At 37.9% G+C, this 16,066-nt stretch overlaps 1 protein-coding gene across 2 annotated transcripts; it reads left to right on the top strand.

The window, feature by feature from the left end:
* The first annotated feature begins 15 nt into the window (after positions 1-15).
* LOC146684729 (transcription cofactor vestigial-like protein 4) lies at positions 16-9,092 on the top strand. 2 transcript variants are annotated; one of them, XM_085442904.1, is made up of 6 exons: positions 16-94; positions 630-749; positions 1,835-1,997; positions 2,787-3,012; positions 4,284-4,398; positions 5,314-9,092. In XM_085442904.1, the coding sequence occupies exons 2-6, from the start codon at positions 683-685 to the stop codon at positions 5,502-5,504; spliced, it is 762 nt and encodes a 253-aa protein (XP_085299030.1). In that variant the 5' UTR covers positions 16-94; positions 630-682; the 3' UTR covers positions 5,505-9,092. The 2 variants fall into 2 exon arrangements, with proteins under 2 accessions (XP_085299030.1, XP_085299031.1); XM_085442905.1 differs by lacking the exon at positions 16-94 and adding an exon at positions 135-267.
* Positions 9,093-16,066: the final 6,974 nt, after the last annotated feature.

Below are 16,066 nucleotides of genomic sequence, written 5' to 3'. Positions count from 1 at the left end.
ACTGCTGCTGTGTGAAAGTGCGTGAAGAAGGCAGAGTACGTAGGCAGACTCCGCTAACTATGGTGTTGCCGTAAAGCTAATTTTTGTCGAAGAAGTAAGTATCATGGAAGAATAGGAATACCCATTTTTTGGAATTCAGTTTGTTGGATGTAGACTATTGAACCTAACCTGGAACTAAGTAGATACTGACTTGTAGTTTTTAGGTTTTTGCTAGTTAAAACGAAAACCATTGACCTAGCGCATTGAAAAGTTAGCGACTTGGCTAACGTAAGTTTGTGTCGTGAGTAAAGTAGACAAAGTTCGCTGTCTTGTATTTTGGCTTCAGCAACTAAGCAGACCGCTGGTCACAATACATGTATAACATTGTATTTTAATAACAACAACCTCTTCAATATAAGCGTTTATAAACGTCGTAGTTTAATTTAAAGCTCGCACTGATGAACGGCTAGTAGCAACTAGCTCAGCGTATGCTACGTGTTTAGCTAGCCGCACTAAAGCCTGTAGTCTTCAGTGTCATGAAGTGCCTGTCGTGGAACAAAATAAAGACTAATGTCTTTTGGGATTACCATTAACTGGCGTGTAAACGTATGCCATTTTTAAAAACATGACAACATTTCTATCTCTTTTAGGATAGCTTGCTAACGTTAATGTTAGCAAGTAGCCTGTTCGTGTAAATGCTAGAATGGACATGATAAACTCTCAGTTCCTGGACAAGATGAACAATAACATTGGGAGACTGCACTACGAAGGTAAGTTTGTCTTTTTTCTTTCTTTTGGTCCTATAGTTCCTGAGTTCATTTATAAAACGCAACACGTTGTGGTTTCCCTAAATTCAGCGCCAGATACCCCTGTGTTGTGATTTGCGTTACCCTTTTGACTATCCTGACTCTAGCGTCGAGACTGACGACATGTTTAACAACTTGTTGGTGCGGAGAACAACGACTGTTTTGTTTAATAACATCGCAACTTTAAAATACGATTTTTATAGCCTGTATTTAACAAGTTGGCATTGAATAATAATAACATTCATTTGAAATTTGTAGACATTCCCAAGCTATAACAGCATACACTACAATGCTGCTTCATATGATGTAGCAGTGATTAAGCTTCAGGTTGTGTAACACTCATTTGTTCCACTGCTTAGTCAAACATCTAAAGAAATCAGGAAATTTTGCTCAAAAATGTGCTTTATCATGTTTCTACACACAGTTTCCTTTGGGCTTAGATGAGTGGGTGATTTTTAACTGCTTGTGTATTGCTCTATTGGCTTTTTTGATCAAAGTTTACTTCCCAAACAAATTGCACCTCCATACATGAAACAAAGTCAGAGTCGTTTTATAATAGGAATTCAAAAAAATAAATGTAAATTATAATTTAGTTGCCATTTACTTAATTTATGATCTCCGGTCCCCCAATAAATCTGGTATTATTTTTTTTAATTCACCAAAACCCAAAGTACTTCTCCATTATAACTATATGTATCAAGTGTTCTCCTTTGTGCAATAGCCCCAGATTATGTAATATTGTCAACTTTATTATACGTTATTTACATTGTTTTAACATTATGCAAGATGTACTTAGTCAAACTGGTTTCTACTTTGCTTTTTGTAGCTCATGGTTTATTAAAATCTGGCCAAATTGTATTACTTGGTATATTTATGAAACTCTTGATCACCTACCAGTGCAGTCTCAAAAAGTCAGTTTAAAATGAATTGATGGAATACACAGAGTCCTTATAGTTTACTGTGTTTATTGTGTATTTTATTCTGGAAACTTCCTTTTAGTCTAAATTAATTTAATTAAGTTATTTCTACTACTGAACTCTTTCCCACAGATGAGTCCAAGATGCCCTCCCTTTCTGCCACTATGTCCAATATAAGTGGGCCTCCTCCTCACTGCCCAAGCAAACGAAAATATGGCGAAGAACAAATGGAAGACCGATTCCACTGTGATGAAGACCACATGACCAAAATGAGCAGATTGTTTGCCACCCAGCTGTAAGTGCCTTTAAAAAATTATTATGATTTTGTGTGGGTCTTGAAATTATTGCTGTATTGGCTTTTTATATTTGTTGGATTGAATAAATTGTATGCAGTGCAATATATGAGTTGTAAATGTAATACATCATGTGACAAGAGTCATGCATTACAAACAGGGTCCCCGTGATACTTTTCTGATTGTCATACAAAAATATAAAATTATTAAGAAGCCCTAACAACCTTGTATTCATCTCCTTTTTTCGTTTGGTTTCATTTAAGTCTCGAAGCCAGCATATGGTATTATTTATTTATTTATTTATTTAATTTAATAAATACAGCACTCAGTGTTTCAGTGTGTTCTGGCTGTGAAATGTATTTATTTTATCCAATATGGGTAAAAACATTCAGTCTGATGTTATTCACAATACAGGCTGAAAGGAAAAAAATAAATCTGACCATGACTTTAATGATCAGCCTCTTAAAGTTTGATGGTAAAGTGTGACACAGAGAACCCCAAAAAGTTGATTCTGTTGGTCTGGACATACTTCCTTACCTGGTTGATTGAGCATGCATCAAGACTTGACACAAAGTAGTTCACTGATATAAACAAATCTTAAAATGAAGCTGTATATAATCTTAAGAAAAGTCTACAATAATAATAATTATAAAGCTGCACATTACAAATGAAAACCCCTTCCTGTACTTCATCTGTGTCTGCTTAAAAAAAACATCCCCTCTGCACAACAATTAAAACAAAAGTTGTCCACGAAGCTGCTAGTACATTTTATTTTAACTGTCTTTATCAAGGGGGCGTCCCTCTGCTGGAGACAACCGTAGTGAGCACTGGAGCCTCAGCCACAGTCCTGTGGAGCACGTTATTTCCTCCTCTAATGGTCTCCATGGGAACCATCTGTATGCCTCCATTGCTGGCTATGCTGTAGACCAGCCGATACCTCTGACCAAAAGCAGCCATGACATTGGAGTTAGGGGAACAGAGAGGTCTGTCATAAGTGGAACTGTAGAGCGACAGCAGGTACGTCAACTTGTAGCACATAAAGAGAGCATTGTGATGGTTTTTTTGTTGTTGTTGTTGTTGTTGTTTTTTAAAAAGGTTGCACACATTTAATTTTTTTCACCTTTCTTGTTGTTCAGTGAGATATGACCAGTGGATGGATAAAACATGTACTGAAATGCATTTACTGTGTGCAAAACAACAATTGTAAGGGTGTATTGTAAGGCTGGCAAAATCAGTTTTGAGAAACTGTTTAAATACTGACCTATTTAAACCTCTATGGTTTATTACAGTCAACAGTAAAGAAAAACACAACTACGAGCTAATGTGAGAACAAATAAAAATATGAATTTCACTAAGAGGATGAACAAAGAAAATGTTTCTTATCTGCCTGTAAAGACAACATATCAGTTTATTTTTAATATCTTTATATATTTTGGCTTATGTATTTAAGTCAGTGTAAGGAGATCAAAATAACAGATATGTATAAAGGTAAAGGTTGCTACATGTGATGGCCAGCAGAGATTTAATGCCACGATTAACACAGATGACAGAATAAAGACTGTGTTCACAGTGTGTTGGCCATGTTTCCTGTTGTCCTGTTACTAGAGTTGTCTTGCAGATTTGGGGTGCACATAAGTGGTCCGCAGCTGCGCATTCGCTGTCAAAATAAAAGACGTGCACCAGATAAGAAGTTGCAACGCGCGTTTGTGTACATATTAAAGGCACTGTTTTTGTCCGCTAGAGTGGGATTTTCACAGCATATTCTGCACCACATCTCTGTGCGTTCATCATTTGTTTGAAGCCAGCTCACCGCCTGCAACCACTTTTCGGAGAATCCACACTTCTTTTCGGACTCCTTCTGACATTTCTTTGGAGGTGGAGGAACACCAAAGTAATTGCTTAAAGGAGCTTGCTTCTTCGACATCTTTAAGAGTTCTAAACAAAGGTCTATCCTCCTCCAGAAAATCTTATGTACGCAAACGTGCGTTGCAACTTCTTATCTGGTGCGCGTCTTTTATTTTGACAGCGATTGCGCACCTGCGGACCACTTATGTGCACCCCTGTGTGTGTGTGTGTGTATATGTGTGTGTATGTGTATATATATATATATATATATATATATATATATATATATCTATCTGCCTTTGCAAGATGGTTGGAAGTACTGTGTAAATACTTTATGGTTGATCACAGATGGATTAAAAAAAATAAAAACATTTAACCAGTAATGTGGGTCAGTAATGAATCTTTTTTTTTTTTTTTTTCTTCTTCCTCCTTTTCTTATACAGAATCGTCCCTCGGTTATTACCTGTGCCCCTGCGAGCAACCGCAACTGCAACCTCTCTCACTGCCACATGAATGGTTGCACTACTAGCCCACCTACTGATCCGAGAATGGCTAATGGTAAGTCTTTTAAGATACTTGCACTAACAAACTAATATATTTGTCTTTCCATGTACTGATTTGCTAAAGTATGACAAAAAAAAAAGATCTAAAAGACCTGTGGAGTTTTAAAGTCAACAGTGCTGGGTGGTTGCACAAAAATATATCCAAGTTACATATTTTTATTTTGCTAATTTAACCAATTTATCAACGTTAAAATCCAACTTTGTCAATAATTAAGAGCAATTGCTGCCACTGCCTCTGTCCTTTGTGTATGTGTTCTCAGTCTCTTTCCAAACATAAAAGTAATATGTGGTTGTACATTGGCCAGTTTGAAAATTCTTGAGTTATCATGCAGCCCTAATCAGATGTAGTTTGAGTTTTTGACTCACTGTTATGCAAACTAGTTTATTGCAATGGTTGCACACAACAAAAGCTTATCCTAAAATGAATTACACCAGTATATTGCACTAGATTGTTTTAAGATTTCTGATTTAGTTTAAGTCTAAACTGAATCATAAAGGCAACCTCTGAAAATGACACATACCTAGGAAAAACTGTAGTGAATCAAACAAATTGTATCTGAATCTGTATTTGATCTATTGTAAATGTACCAAATAGTGTAACAAAATGAAATGGTTAAAAAAAAATAAATCTAAAAACTAACTTTCATGCACTCAAGCTATTATATGTTCTGCACTTTGCATCAAATTTGCAATCAAAGCTATTTTTCAAAATACCCAGCTGTGTTTTTCCTAGACTTTGATAAGAGAGCATCTCCAAAGCTGATTTTTTTTTTAAATTTTTTAAATTTTTAAATTTTTTATTGAACTGAGAAATCAAAAGGTATTTATTCAGTTTTCAGTTTAGATGCATGGAAATAACAATTTCTTTTTGGTCTTCTTCCTCCACGTGATGTTATTCCATCCAATTTAGTATGCGATCCTGTGATTGAGGAGCACTTTCGTCGAAGTCTTGGAGAGAACTACAAAGAAGCAGAGTCTGTGTCTAACTCGGTGTCCATAACGGGTTCAGTGGATGACCATTTTGCCAAGGCACTGGGAGATGCCTGGCTCCAAATCAAGGCCAGGGGTGGGGGCCATCAAACTCCAGACGCTGATCCGTGAATCAGAGGGGAGTAAACATTATAATCACTTAAGTATGTGCAAATGAGAGTAGAGATCGCTCGCTCTCATTTCTTGCCAAGAATCAACTTCCCTTAACCAAGAACAGAGTAAGACATATGGTGCTCACACCGGCTGTTCGCTTGTGGACCTCAAGGGTCAACCTTCTGTTAGCTCAGATTTGTAATCTGAAATCATTAAATCTCTCTTATAATAGAAGAGAATCTTAATATTGAATAGTTGGGTTGACAGTGTTAGTTGTGGAAACAATCACAGATTTTATTTTGAAATGAAAATGAGATTCACAGTGGTCAGTTGTTCAGAGTTCATGCTCTGTTTTACCTGCCTTTCACCTGCCTTGATAGCCAAAGAGTTTCCTGCCTTTCCAATCAACATATAAGCCATGGATTTACTCTTTATTTTCATCTAAATCACACTGCTTTTGAATTTATATTACTTGAAAAGGACAACCAGGTCTCATTTGCACTATTACATTTCTGACCGTTTAAGGTAGCAGGTTACCTGTTTCAGTTGGAACTGATGTGTTCACGAATACATTTGTGATTGTGATAATGCAATTAAGGCTCTGGTCCCCCGCTTTGTGAAGACACTAGCCTAATCAGTCTTCTTTATGATGGTGAACTGGACGTATCCACTGTTGAATAATTATAGTTTCCTGTCTATACACTCACTGTGGGCGATTACTTAATAAACTAATATCACAGTAGATATCTAACTAGACAGCATGTTTTAAATAGCTGGGTTCTATTACAATCCTTATTCTATACTATATATTTACTCAGAATTTATTTTTTATCTGTAACATTTTAGAAATACTCACTGCTGGTACAGTTGTACTCAATATATTTTTTTGTATCCGGTTTTCATTAGTATATGTAGATGTATATCCTAGCATCCATCTACAAGTCACAGCCTCTGGCAAGGTTGTATGAATACAGTTAAATAGGCTGCATTGCTTTTTTTTTTATATTTTATTTTTTTTGTTTGTTAATTCTGTGGAGCTGAACACTGCGGCTTTACACAAGACTGAATACAGCTAAATCTGACTTTCTGTAGCTTTTTATTAGCAGTGACTTTATTTATTCTTCACATGTTGATAGTTTCATGTTGACTTTTGGCAAAATGCAGTGACAACAGATCTTTGACTTTAATGTGTTTCTTTTTGTTGTTCCCTTTTTTTTTTTTTTTTTTTTTTTTTTAAATGGTTCATTCCATGTAAAGTTCATTAGTGCCTCCCACCCCTCACCTCCTCACAGTAAGCACATTTATTTTTTTCTACAGTAACTACAGTATGCTTAATAAAGCCATAGAAAGTTACAGGAAACTAAATGGTGCATTCAAATTTTTTGCACTTTTTAATTTGTGATATAGAGTAACTGAAACAAGCTTTAAAAAAATCTAGAGTAATTGGTTATTTCGTACATTTGATACTAGGCTGATCTTCTAGCTGTGATATTTTTTTCCCTTAATTTTGTAGTCGTCATTGTTTGGGTCACCTTAAAATGTAACTTATGGTTGAACCGTTCGATACAGTGCTTTCGGTTCGGTATGCATATGTATCAAACAATACAAAATTTTTAATTTATTTTATCAACTTTTCTTCTGAGGATGCTGTCTGTGTTGAGAGCTCAGTGGATCTGCGTTCGACTACTCCGCTCAGGCTGCACTGTCGAGCGCAGATCCACTGAGCGCAGCGCAAGGTAGCAAGACCGATGCTAAGCTCCTTGCAACATGGCAAATTTAACCTCCCCCACCCTCATTCAGATCTGGCGTTTGGAACTATTTTGGTTTTCATGTGAAGTATGACCCTGAAGGTAAGCGCATCATGGACAAAAGTAAAACAGTATGTCAGATGTGCCACGCAATGCTCAATTACATGGGTGGGAACTACTGCGTTAGCGCAGTTTGCTCGTTAACGTGTTGGCCGTCCAGCCCCACGCACGGGGCGATCCGCGGTAGCTCGTTAACAGAGATTTGCCGTGTTGTGGTGTTAACGTCATTTCAGATTAACGCTGACAGCACTAGTGGGAACACAACGAATATGACTGCACATTTACTCCGACATCATCCTAGTGCAAAGACAAGTGGAAGCAGACAAAAACAACAAGCACGCATGCTACAAACTTTACCCGCGTCATTTAGACAGCCGTTAGCACATGATTCTCCTTATGGGGACCTAATATGTTTAATATGCTGCTGAGAGTATACCCCAGAAGAAGCGTATAGTATAGCTTTTATTTTGGAAAGAGCCATTTCTCTGTAATAAAGTCTCTTTTCCAAAGATGAGTGATTTCTCGATCAGATCAATTTATTATTTTATCCCTTTGTTGTTTCAGCAACATTAAATTTAAAAACTGTACTTTTGAGTTAAAATATATATTTATAATTTTAATAAATGACAAATTAAAAAAGCATGAACATTTTTTTTGTATGGAAAAAATATTGAACCAAGTATTGAACTGAACAGTGAATTTGCTCAAACTTTGAAGGTAACTACTTTTATGGCTTCATCAAACACATTAATAAAAAAAATCAGCTAATTCGATCAGGTGGGGGCTTTTTTTTTTTTTTTTTTTTTTTTTTTTTTCCCCAACAGTAAGAACAACAAAGGATTTCTCCATTGCTTTAGATTTTCATGCACATGCAATATGGGTGTCCTTTTATAAGTAGGCATCAACATTCCATCACTGCTGCCTGATGCCAAGCTGTCACTTCAGTTGTGTTTAGCTTTTACTGTTATAAGTATTTTGTCTGTTTTGAATCAAGGTGATGTCATGGTGTGTGCTGCAAAAGTTTTGATTGAGGAAAAAATGAGAAAAGTTTTGTCTTTTTCTGCAGTGACGTTTCGGTTAAGTTAAATTTTTCCTCTTGTCAAATTCTCTTTTGTTAGCGTAAACTATTTGTCCACACTGACTGAGATGGGGGTATTGTAAAGTCTAATTTTGGTCATTTAACTGCCTGTGAAAATCTATACATTTGTTATTAATATTCTGCAATTTTTAAGTCATTGCATACACTATCCTGACTTTATACTTTAATTTACTCACAAGACTATCATTGCGCCGTGCGGAATGATTGATTTTTATTATTATTTTTTTCTTTCGGTAGTGTACTTCTCTGTAGCATGGATGCTCAATATCTTGTAATCATGGATTCTAACTTTCTACAGGTTGATTATTTTCCCACAGTTGTCAGATGATTATTATGTGCAGGAACACAACAGCCTCTTGATCCAAGACTTTCTTTGTGTCAAAAGTACTTCTGTAACACTATTAGTTTGTGTAGGATTTGTTCGTACCATAGTAGAAATTAGGGTTTGTCACAGGATCTGCTTGTTTGACACAAGTAGGGTTTTCAATAATATGTTTGGGGTTTTAGTCAATTGTTATTTAATTTCTGTATTTACACTACCTGTATCTCAGACTGTTTAAGGTGTCATCCAAATACAAAAAACAGTTGTGCATTTTTGTCCTTATTTCTCTGGAAGAAAACGCCACTTTTTTTTTTTTGTTTGTTTGTTTGTTTTTTTACTTACATTTCTTCAAAATAAACATATAATGCCTGCCTTTGCATATGTCTTTTTGTCCTTTATAATCACTTGTAACTGAAATTAAGAGAGTAGTGGCAAATACAGTGAATGGTTACAGTTTGAGATTAATTTATTGTCTACACAAATCTGTAGTTAAAATAGTTTTTTTTTGCCAGAAAACAATGGGTATGATGTTTGTATGAGCTGAAATAAATAAAACCTCACAATCTTCCCATACAGTGCTGCCTTGATTCAGAGTAGTGTATATGGGGGATTTACAGTATTTAGGCTGTTTCACTCTAAAGTCTGTAACATTTGAATCTACACTTTATTCATAATGTGAAGTGAGTTTAAGTTTTATTTAAATAAAAACACCTGTCAAAAAAATATTCAGCCTTCGTAGCTCTCGAGCCAGTGTTTAGGTAAATCCTTTTTTCAGACTGTCCTTGACGTGTCAGCAATGTGTTGGGAGTCTGCTGTCTGCCTGGAAGAATAAAGGTGGAGCCTAATGAGACATGCACAGTGTGCTTGCTACAAGTGCTGCAAAAGGCACCTTGACAAAGTGCTGAATTTATTTTTTTAATATTTTTGAAAATGGGGAGCTTGTGTTTTAAAAGACACTTGAATAAATTTGCAGAAACAGTTTTAAAACATGTCTTCACTTTCTCATTATGGGTTAATTATTGTCATGTGATGGAGAAGAAACAAGTTTAATCCATTTGAAAACATGCAATAAAAATGTGCAAGGAATGAAGGGGGTTTGAATACTTTGAATTTGTTGTACAAAAATGTTTCATTGTTTTACATTATTCTGATTAACACAAAAGTGTAGCTGTTGACACTGTATATGGCATGCTTATTCACATACAAGCTATTTGAGGGTTATCTGGAGATGCAAAAAGCTACGTAGCAAATCTGAAGATTATTTATGAAATTGGAATGGTGCAATCACACGGTCTCAGTAATTAAAGCTGCCTTTTATGAACCATCTTATCAGGAATCATTGCTCATGTTCTGTTTTCACTTACTGCTGCTGGTTGAAATGAAGTGGTTTATCAATGTATTAGTGAGACCACTTAAACAAAGTGGAATCAGGGCTGGGGAATGGCAGTGTGTAATGGTGTTTCATCACCTGCTTTTCTGTTACTACTTTGTTAACCCTGTGATTTTTGCCTTTTGAAAACTCTTCTGAAAAGCCACTAACATTGCAAAAATATTTTATTTTCTGTAAAAGATGGCTTTAGAAAACTTGGATCACACTGGGTATGCAGATTAGCAGCATAGTAAGCACACCTCTGGGCTTGAATGAAAACAAACTCTGCTTTGAATATTCAAGACACATTAAAACAAGCCTTTATTTAATTGTTACTGCATTATTTTACTTAAAAAAATGTAATAAACGTTTAAATAGTTACTGTAGCATAGTTGATTTCCTCAGATGTTGACAGGTCAAGAAGTGCGAGTAGAAACTATCCACCTTTGGCGGTGTTGGAGCTTGATGGAATCTGACACTTCACACAACAACTTTGGGGCTTGCAAGAAGTGGCAGTTAAGGGGAACTTTGGAGGTCAATACAAATTTTGGGAAACTAGGAAATGTATGAGATAAAATTGTGTATATGTCGGGCATACAAACAGAGTGAAAATTCACACAAATTACACAAATGCACTCCTCCACTGTATCATAAGCAAACCCAGCAAACCCTTAAAAAGTCCACTGTGGAAATTTTGATAAAGAGGGGTCAACAAATGGGTTGATAAGAGTTGTTTTGTGCATTTGTGCAAATAGGCTCCAAACTGTGCCACTTGTCCACAATTAACAAAAGTATTTTTGGAAAATATAAAAAAGTTTGATTACACATGAGAGTTGAAATATTAACCTGTGGGTTGCAACTAGCAACCCCCCCCCCCCGAAAAAAAAAAAAACATTAGATGGGTAGAATTTAAAAAAGAGGTTTTACTAGAAGTCGGGAAGGGTTCCACCAAATATTAACAAACTCTGATTGGAAATTTAATGCGCTCAGTCATGAAAGTGAAAAATTGAAGTTTTGAAACGACTCTCACAGTTCCCAGACTTGAAAGTCTTTAAATAGAACTTAAACATGCTGTTCCCACACAAGGGTATGAGACATCTTAGAACTAATGTATGAAATGTCTTAAATAAAGAACAGAAAGACTTTGAGTTGGCTGCAGGTATTTACACAATGTCAAATGTAGAGTAGGTAAAATTTCCTTAGTACAAAACACAATTATCTTCTATATCTGAAACATTAACTTTTTCCCCAGAGGTACCCATACTTTTTCTAAGCAAATATTACAAATAAAGTTGACAAAACCTAAAGAATTACTCAGAAATGTTGCTTTTTAGTTACATACCTGAATATTTGCTGACACCGTGAGACTTTTTCTTCTCTGTCTTTGTGCTTCGGTCCCTGTCCCATTTGCGGTTGCTAAAATGTTCTCTATAGATTTAGTTTTCCAGTAGAGCATAAAAAGCCTGTTGACAAAGTGGTCTCACAACAGCTGTATATTTAATGTCTTTCTATTTCTACTTACTGGCTGTGTGCGCATGCAATAAATTATACGGCCAAGTTGGCTTGTTCTCCACAAGCAGCTGACTTCTTCCCCTTGACATTGTGGTTGAAGCCTCTTTGCGCTCAGCTGGCCATAGATGGTGTTTGTTTGATTTGGTGTCATGGTAACAAAAGGCTGGATAATTGCAGCTGGAACAATCCGTTACTTTTAAGGCAAGAAAAAGGGAAAATTATTGCTGGTGACTCAGTGGTGGGGATTGTCTGATGGACAATTAAGCATCAACCCAGAAAAAATGTTATCCCTTGAACTAATAATGATGGAAAACAATTGTAATCGTATCTGGGATTTTGTGATGTCTTCTTTTCAAACAGCAGATGGCGTTGTTAAACTGCGCTACAGCACGCACAAATTCTACAGTTGCTGAAGATCAAACAAAGAGCGTCATCATCCTGGGAAGGTTGATGTGGATGCAGCATTTCTTTTAGTGTGTCTATTGGTAATATGCAAATGCACTTTGCACATAAAAAGGTTCTATAAGTAACAATACATTGCTTTAATGCTGGGAGCAGAATGCGTTGCTCTCAGTATGTAGATTACTCAACATGGCCCCATATCCTAGACTTCTGCTTTCAAGGGTCTTTTATGACATTTTATTTTACATTCATTTTTGAATTGGAGAAATTCTGGTGGATTAATGATTTTTTAAAAAGGTGAGCTATAAATAGAATTCTCAAAGGCAGAATGAAAATGTAAATTAGCTTACCTCCACTTTACTATAGCAAATTTGATTTCCCCCTCCCCCCCTTTTTTTGTGGTTTGGTGTTGCTTTCACCCCTCAGGCTCAAATCTGCTCAAAAGCCCCTCCAACAGACCACTGCCTCCACAAGATTAGCCAGCCATTCACCAACCACAATGCCCCTGCTTCTGCTGCTGCACCGTGCCTTCCAAGGAAGCCTCCTCATGTGGGATTACGGGGAGGAGATCCACATTTTCCTGCTTGCGCAAAACCAATCACAGATACTCACAAAACCGACTCACACAAGCACACACGCACGCACGCAAATATCAGGCCGCATCGTTAGTCGACACGAAACAAGTGTCTAAATCAAGATGACACATCAGGGTCATGCCAAATTCAGCTTGGCCTCTTCAATGTGTGAAGGCCACAAGGAGCATGACATCTGTGCTCGGGATGGAGGACTGGACTCTCATTCGCTGCCTCCTGCTACAGCTGTAACAGAACGGACTCTGCTGCTTTCAGACGTAGTCGAGACAAACATATGTCGAAATCTGTCCTCGTCGTTTTGTGCTCTCTTGCTTACCTAAAAACGAATGAACAAATGAAAACAGGCTCCGGATTTATAATCGGTCTAATTGAATAAATGCATGATTTCACCATAGACTCAATTTTTTAAAAAGTGGTCCTTGGAGTGTCAGACATGTTGGCTCACATATTGTGCACATGCTGGCCTTCGCAAATGGCTGATAGAGATCTCATTCATTCGTTTGCATAATTCCAAATTTGTTGTGCCTGAATAGAATCCAAGGCTGCATCCCTATCTACAGCAACCCCCCTGTGCACAGTGTCTCGGGAATTTGCATGATTGCCTGTAGATTATTTGAACATCATCTATTCCCCCTCCTCTTTTTCTTATTTCTGTGGCTCTCTGCTGTGAGGATGCACACACATCCTTGGGCAAAAGAATCTAAAATAGATCATACGAGCAACTGGAGTAGATGCACAGGCACAGGAAGCAGCTCACGGGCAGACTTGAGTCATGCTGGCAAGATCATGCACCCTGAGCTGACAGCCCAACACACCCGATTACTAAGCATGTCATTTCTAAAATGCAGCCACAGCCTCACCATAGGTCATAAACAAAAGAGGAAAAGTTGAGATCCAATGCGGGCTTACACCTATAGGACTCCTGAATGTGTTTTAATTACGCGCAGGGGTCTTTTGTGCTTTAAGAGTGACCTGATGAACGTCTCTGGCTCAGGCAATTGTGCCTCATTCATTGTGTCATGTGGACTGCTGGCAATGGCATAACCTTTGTGGAGGGAAGGGAAGACAACACGGTCACTCTAGATAACAGTCTTGCAATGAACAGAAACAGACCCTGTCAGGCCATCTCAACATCAGTTTTCAGCTGCACACCATTACAAACACACTCTACCAATCACTCGTTGCCTTTTCCGCTCTTCCTCCATCCATCAGTTAAGACAGATCCTTCTTCATAAGGCCTCCTTGTGTGGCACGCAGGCTACACTGATTTGGCAGGATCCTATACATACATTTCTCCTTTACATCCCTCTACACTCAATCAGCTTCATTATTGACCTGCTTTGCTGAACACTTTGGCGGGCCATATCGCCGTATGGTGCTCGATACAGCCAGTGATCTCCCACTGATTTAGTTGGCTTAAATTCCTCTCTTTTATATATTATTGATTTGTAAATGATTGATTTAAAGGGCCATCTGCTGCACAATAGCATGAATGTTCTGTTGTTTTGTTGTTCCTTTAAAATAATAAATTGCTTCCAATTAGGACAATCAAATGATGCGCAAATATTTCTGTTTAGTTTGCGACTCCATTCTTACTAAATGTTATAACGACACCATATAATTACTTAGATTTCCTCTCTTAACGACTGACAGAAAGGATGTGCATTGCAACATTGGGTTTTGGGCACTGAACAGAAGATAGATGTTTGAACCATCACTGAGGGGCATTCTCATCTCTCATTATACAGCTTGTTAGGGCCCACATTACAGCTGCTCGACTGAGCACCCATAATAAGGAAAATGACCCAACACCGATATGAGCAGTAATGTTTTTCTTCTCACGGCCGTCTACTACTGGCTTCCATGGCCCTATCTCTTTCCTCTTGTCTGTCTGCCGCCCCCCTTTGCCACAGCACCTCACCACCACCAACTCTACCACTCCCCCCTGTGTGTTTGGCAGTCACACAGTGGGCCATGTGTGTGCTGAACACGTTACATAATGCCCTCCTTTCACTGCACTCCAGATCAAAGAGAACAATCCAGCACAGAAAAATTGCTCCTTGCTGATTTTCCTTCTCTTCCACCATCGCATTGTTTTATCAGACTTCAGTACCAAGAGACTGTACAGTAGATTGTATCATTATCCGCTTCAGCATTCCCCTTCATGTTGAAAACCAAACAGCAAAATGGGGAATGATCTGAGGTTGACTGTTAAAAAAAAGAAAAAAGTTAGGGCATGACGATGCTCCAATTGAGCCTCACTTTTGGAGGTCAGAAAAAAAAAATCAAGACAGTAACAGTCAGTATGCTTTAATAAAATGAATTTAAATATCCTCAGGCTACTCAGCTTCATCTTTTTCATATATCCTGAAAAAACCTGTTATAATTATAATGAAAACTTTTTTTTTGTAAGAGGCTTTCCAATCAGCATTTTGCAAAATTCTCTTTTAATTCCACTAAATACCTGACTAGATGTATGCACGAATCCAGCAACGAAACAGTCAAATAAAAGAGCAGACCATGCCACCTCTTTTTCATGCTAAAATAAAAGTCTCCATCAAGAGGAGGAAACAGCAGCACAGAGAGACAAAGAGCAAGAGAGCATCAAACGCTGTCAGAGGGGCTGGGCCTGTCCACAACACTGTGAGGATTGAAGTAATGAGTGTGTGCTGGAGGGACATTTACCTCTATTTTGAGACTAAAGGGTGAATGTAAAAAAATATAATGCACCAAAAGAGCTGAAGCTGTTCATTTTTCAGAATAAATGCTCTAAAGGAGCAAACACTTGCCAGTGTGCCTTGATATGTGCCATGACATAAGTTACATTTGATACATAAAGGTATACATGCCATGTATACAACATTTTTTCTCAGTGTCTATCTTCACAGTGAGCGTCAGCTGATTTAGAAGTATTTGATCCCCTCCAGACAGCTGGGATCAGCAGCAGTCCTTATCTCTGTTAACCCCCCAGTGATGGAGAGTGGTTCACTGGTCCAAGGGAACAGAGTGGCTGGGCTATCACTGGCCCTCAGCCCGGGGGGAATGAGCAGGTGAACCAGTATTAAAAGCATCTTTAGGACAGAGCACATGCTTGCAATAGTGCATAGCAGACCATAAGTTGTGCAGCTGCAGCATCAAATGAATTGCGGGGGAATGGGAGAGGGCAAGGCTTCAGAGTGGGTTTGCCGCTCAAACTGTTATCACACCTGACAGTGTCTGGTTTGGGATCCAGTGGTGCACGCGGCATACGTAAGCGGCTGGTCATCTGTAAGGCAGAGTGATAGGGTGTGACGTGTCACACGCCACATTAAGCCCAGCCAGAGGATGTGTTTGACAGACCACAGGAACTTACTCCAGCTTTGCCTTGACTCATATTGTCAGACCTACTTGGTAGTTCCAAGTTCTCATGTGGAGCCTTAATCAAATACAGACTTTGATTACAGTTTCATCCATGATTTTTATTTACGTTTTTTTG

Source organism: Copadichromis virginalis, linkage group LG20 (assembly GCF_057382275.1).
Source record: "Copadichromis virginalis isolate Kocher_CV1m ecotype Utaka linkage group LG20, C_Virginalis_male_GT1.1, whole genome shotgun sequence".
Classification (NCBI taxonomy): Eukaryota; Metazoa; Chordata; class Actinopteri; order Cichliformes; family Cichlidae; genus Copadichromis; species Copadichromis virginalis.
The sequence above is the reverse complement of the archived record's forward strand: the minus strand, read 5'-3'. Positions and strand labels throughout refer to the sequence as shown.

Excerpts from the sequence above, each read along its gene's own strand:
- LOC146684729 (XM_085442904.1), top strand. The coding sequence starts at position 683 with ATGGACATGATAAACTCTCAGTTCCTGGACAAGATGAACAATAACATT. Across the intron at positions 750-1,834 it reads TGGGAGACTGCACTACGAAG|ATGAGTCCAAGATGCCCTCC; the intron begins GTAAGTTTGTCT and ends TCTTTCCCACAG. Across the intron at positions 4,399-5,313 it reads TGATCCGAGAATGGCTAATG|TATGCGATCCTGTGATTGAG; the intron begins GTAAGTCTTTTA and ends CATCCAATTTAG.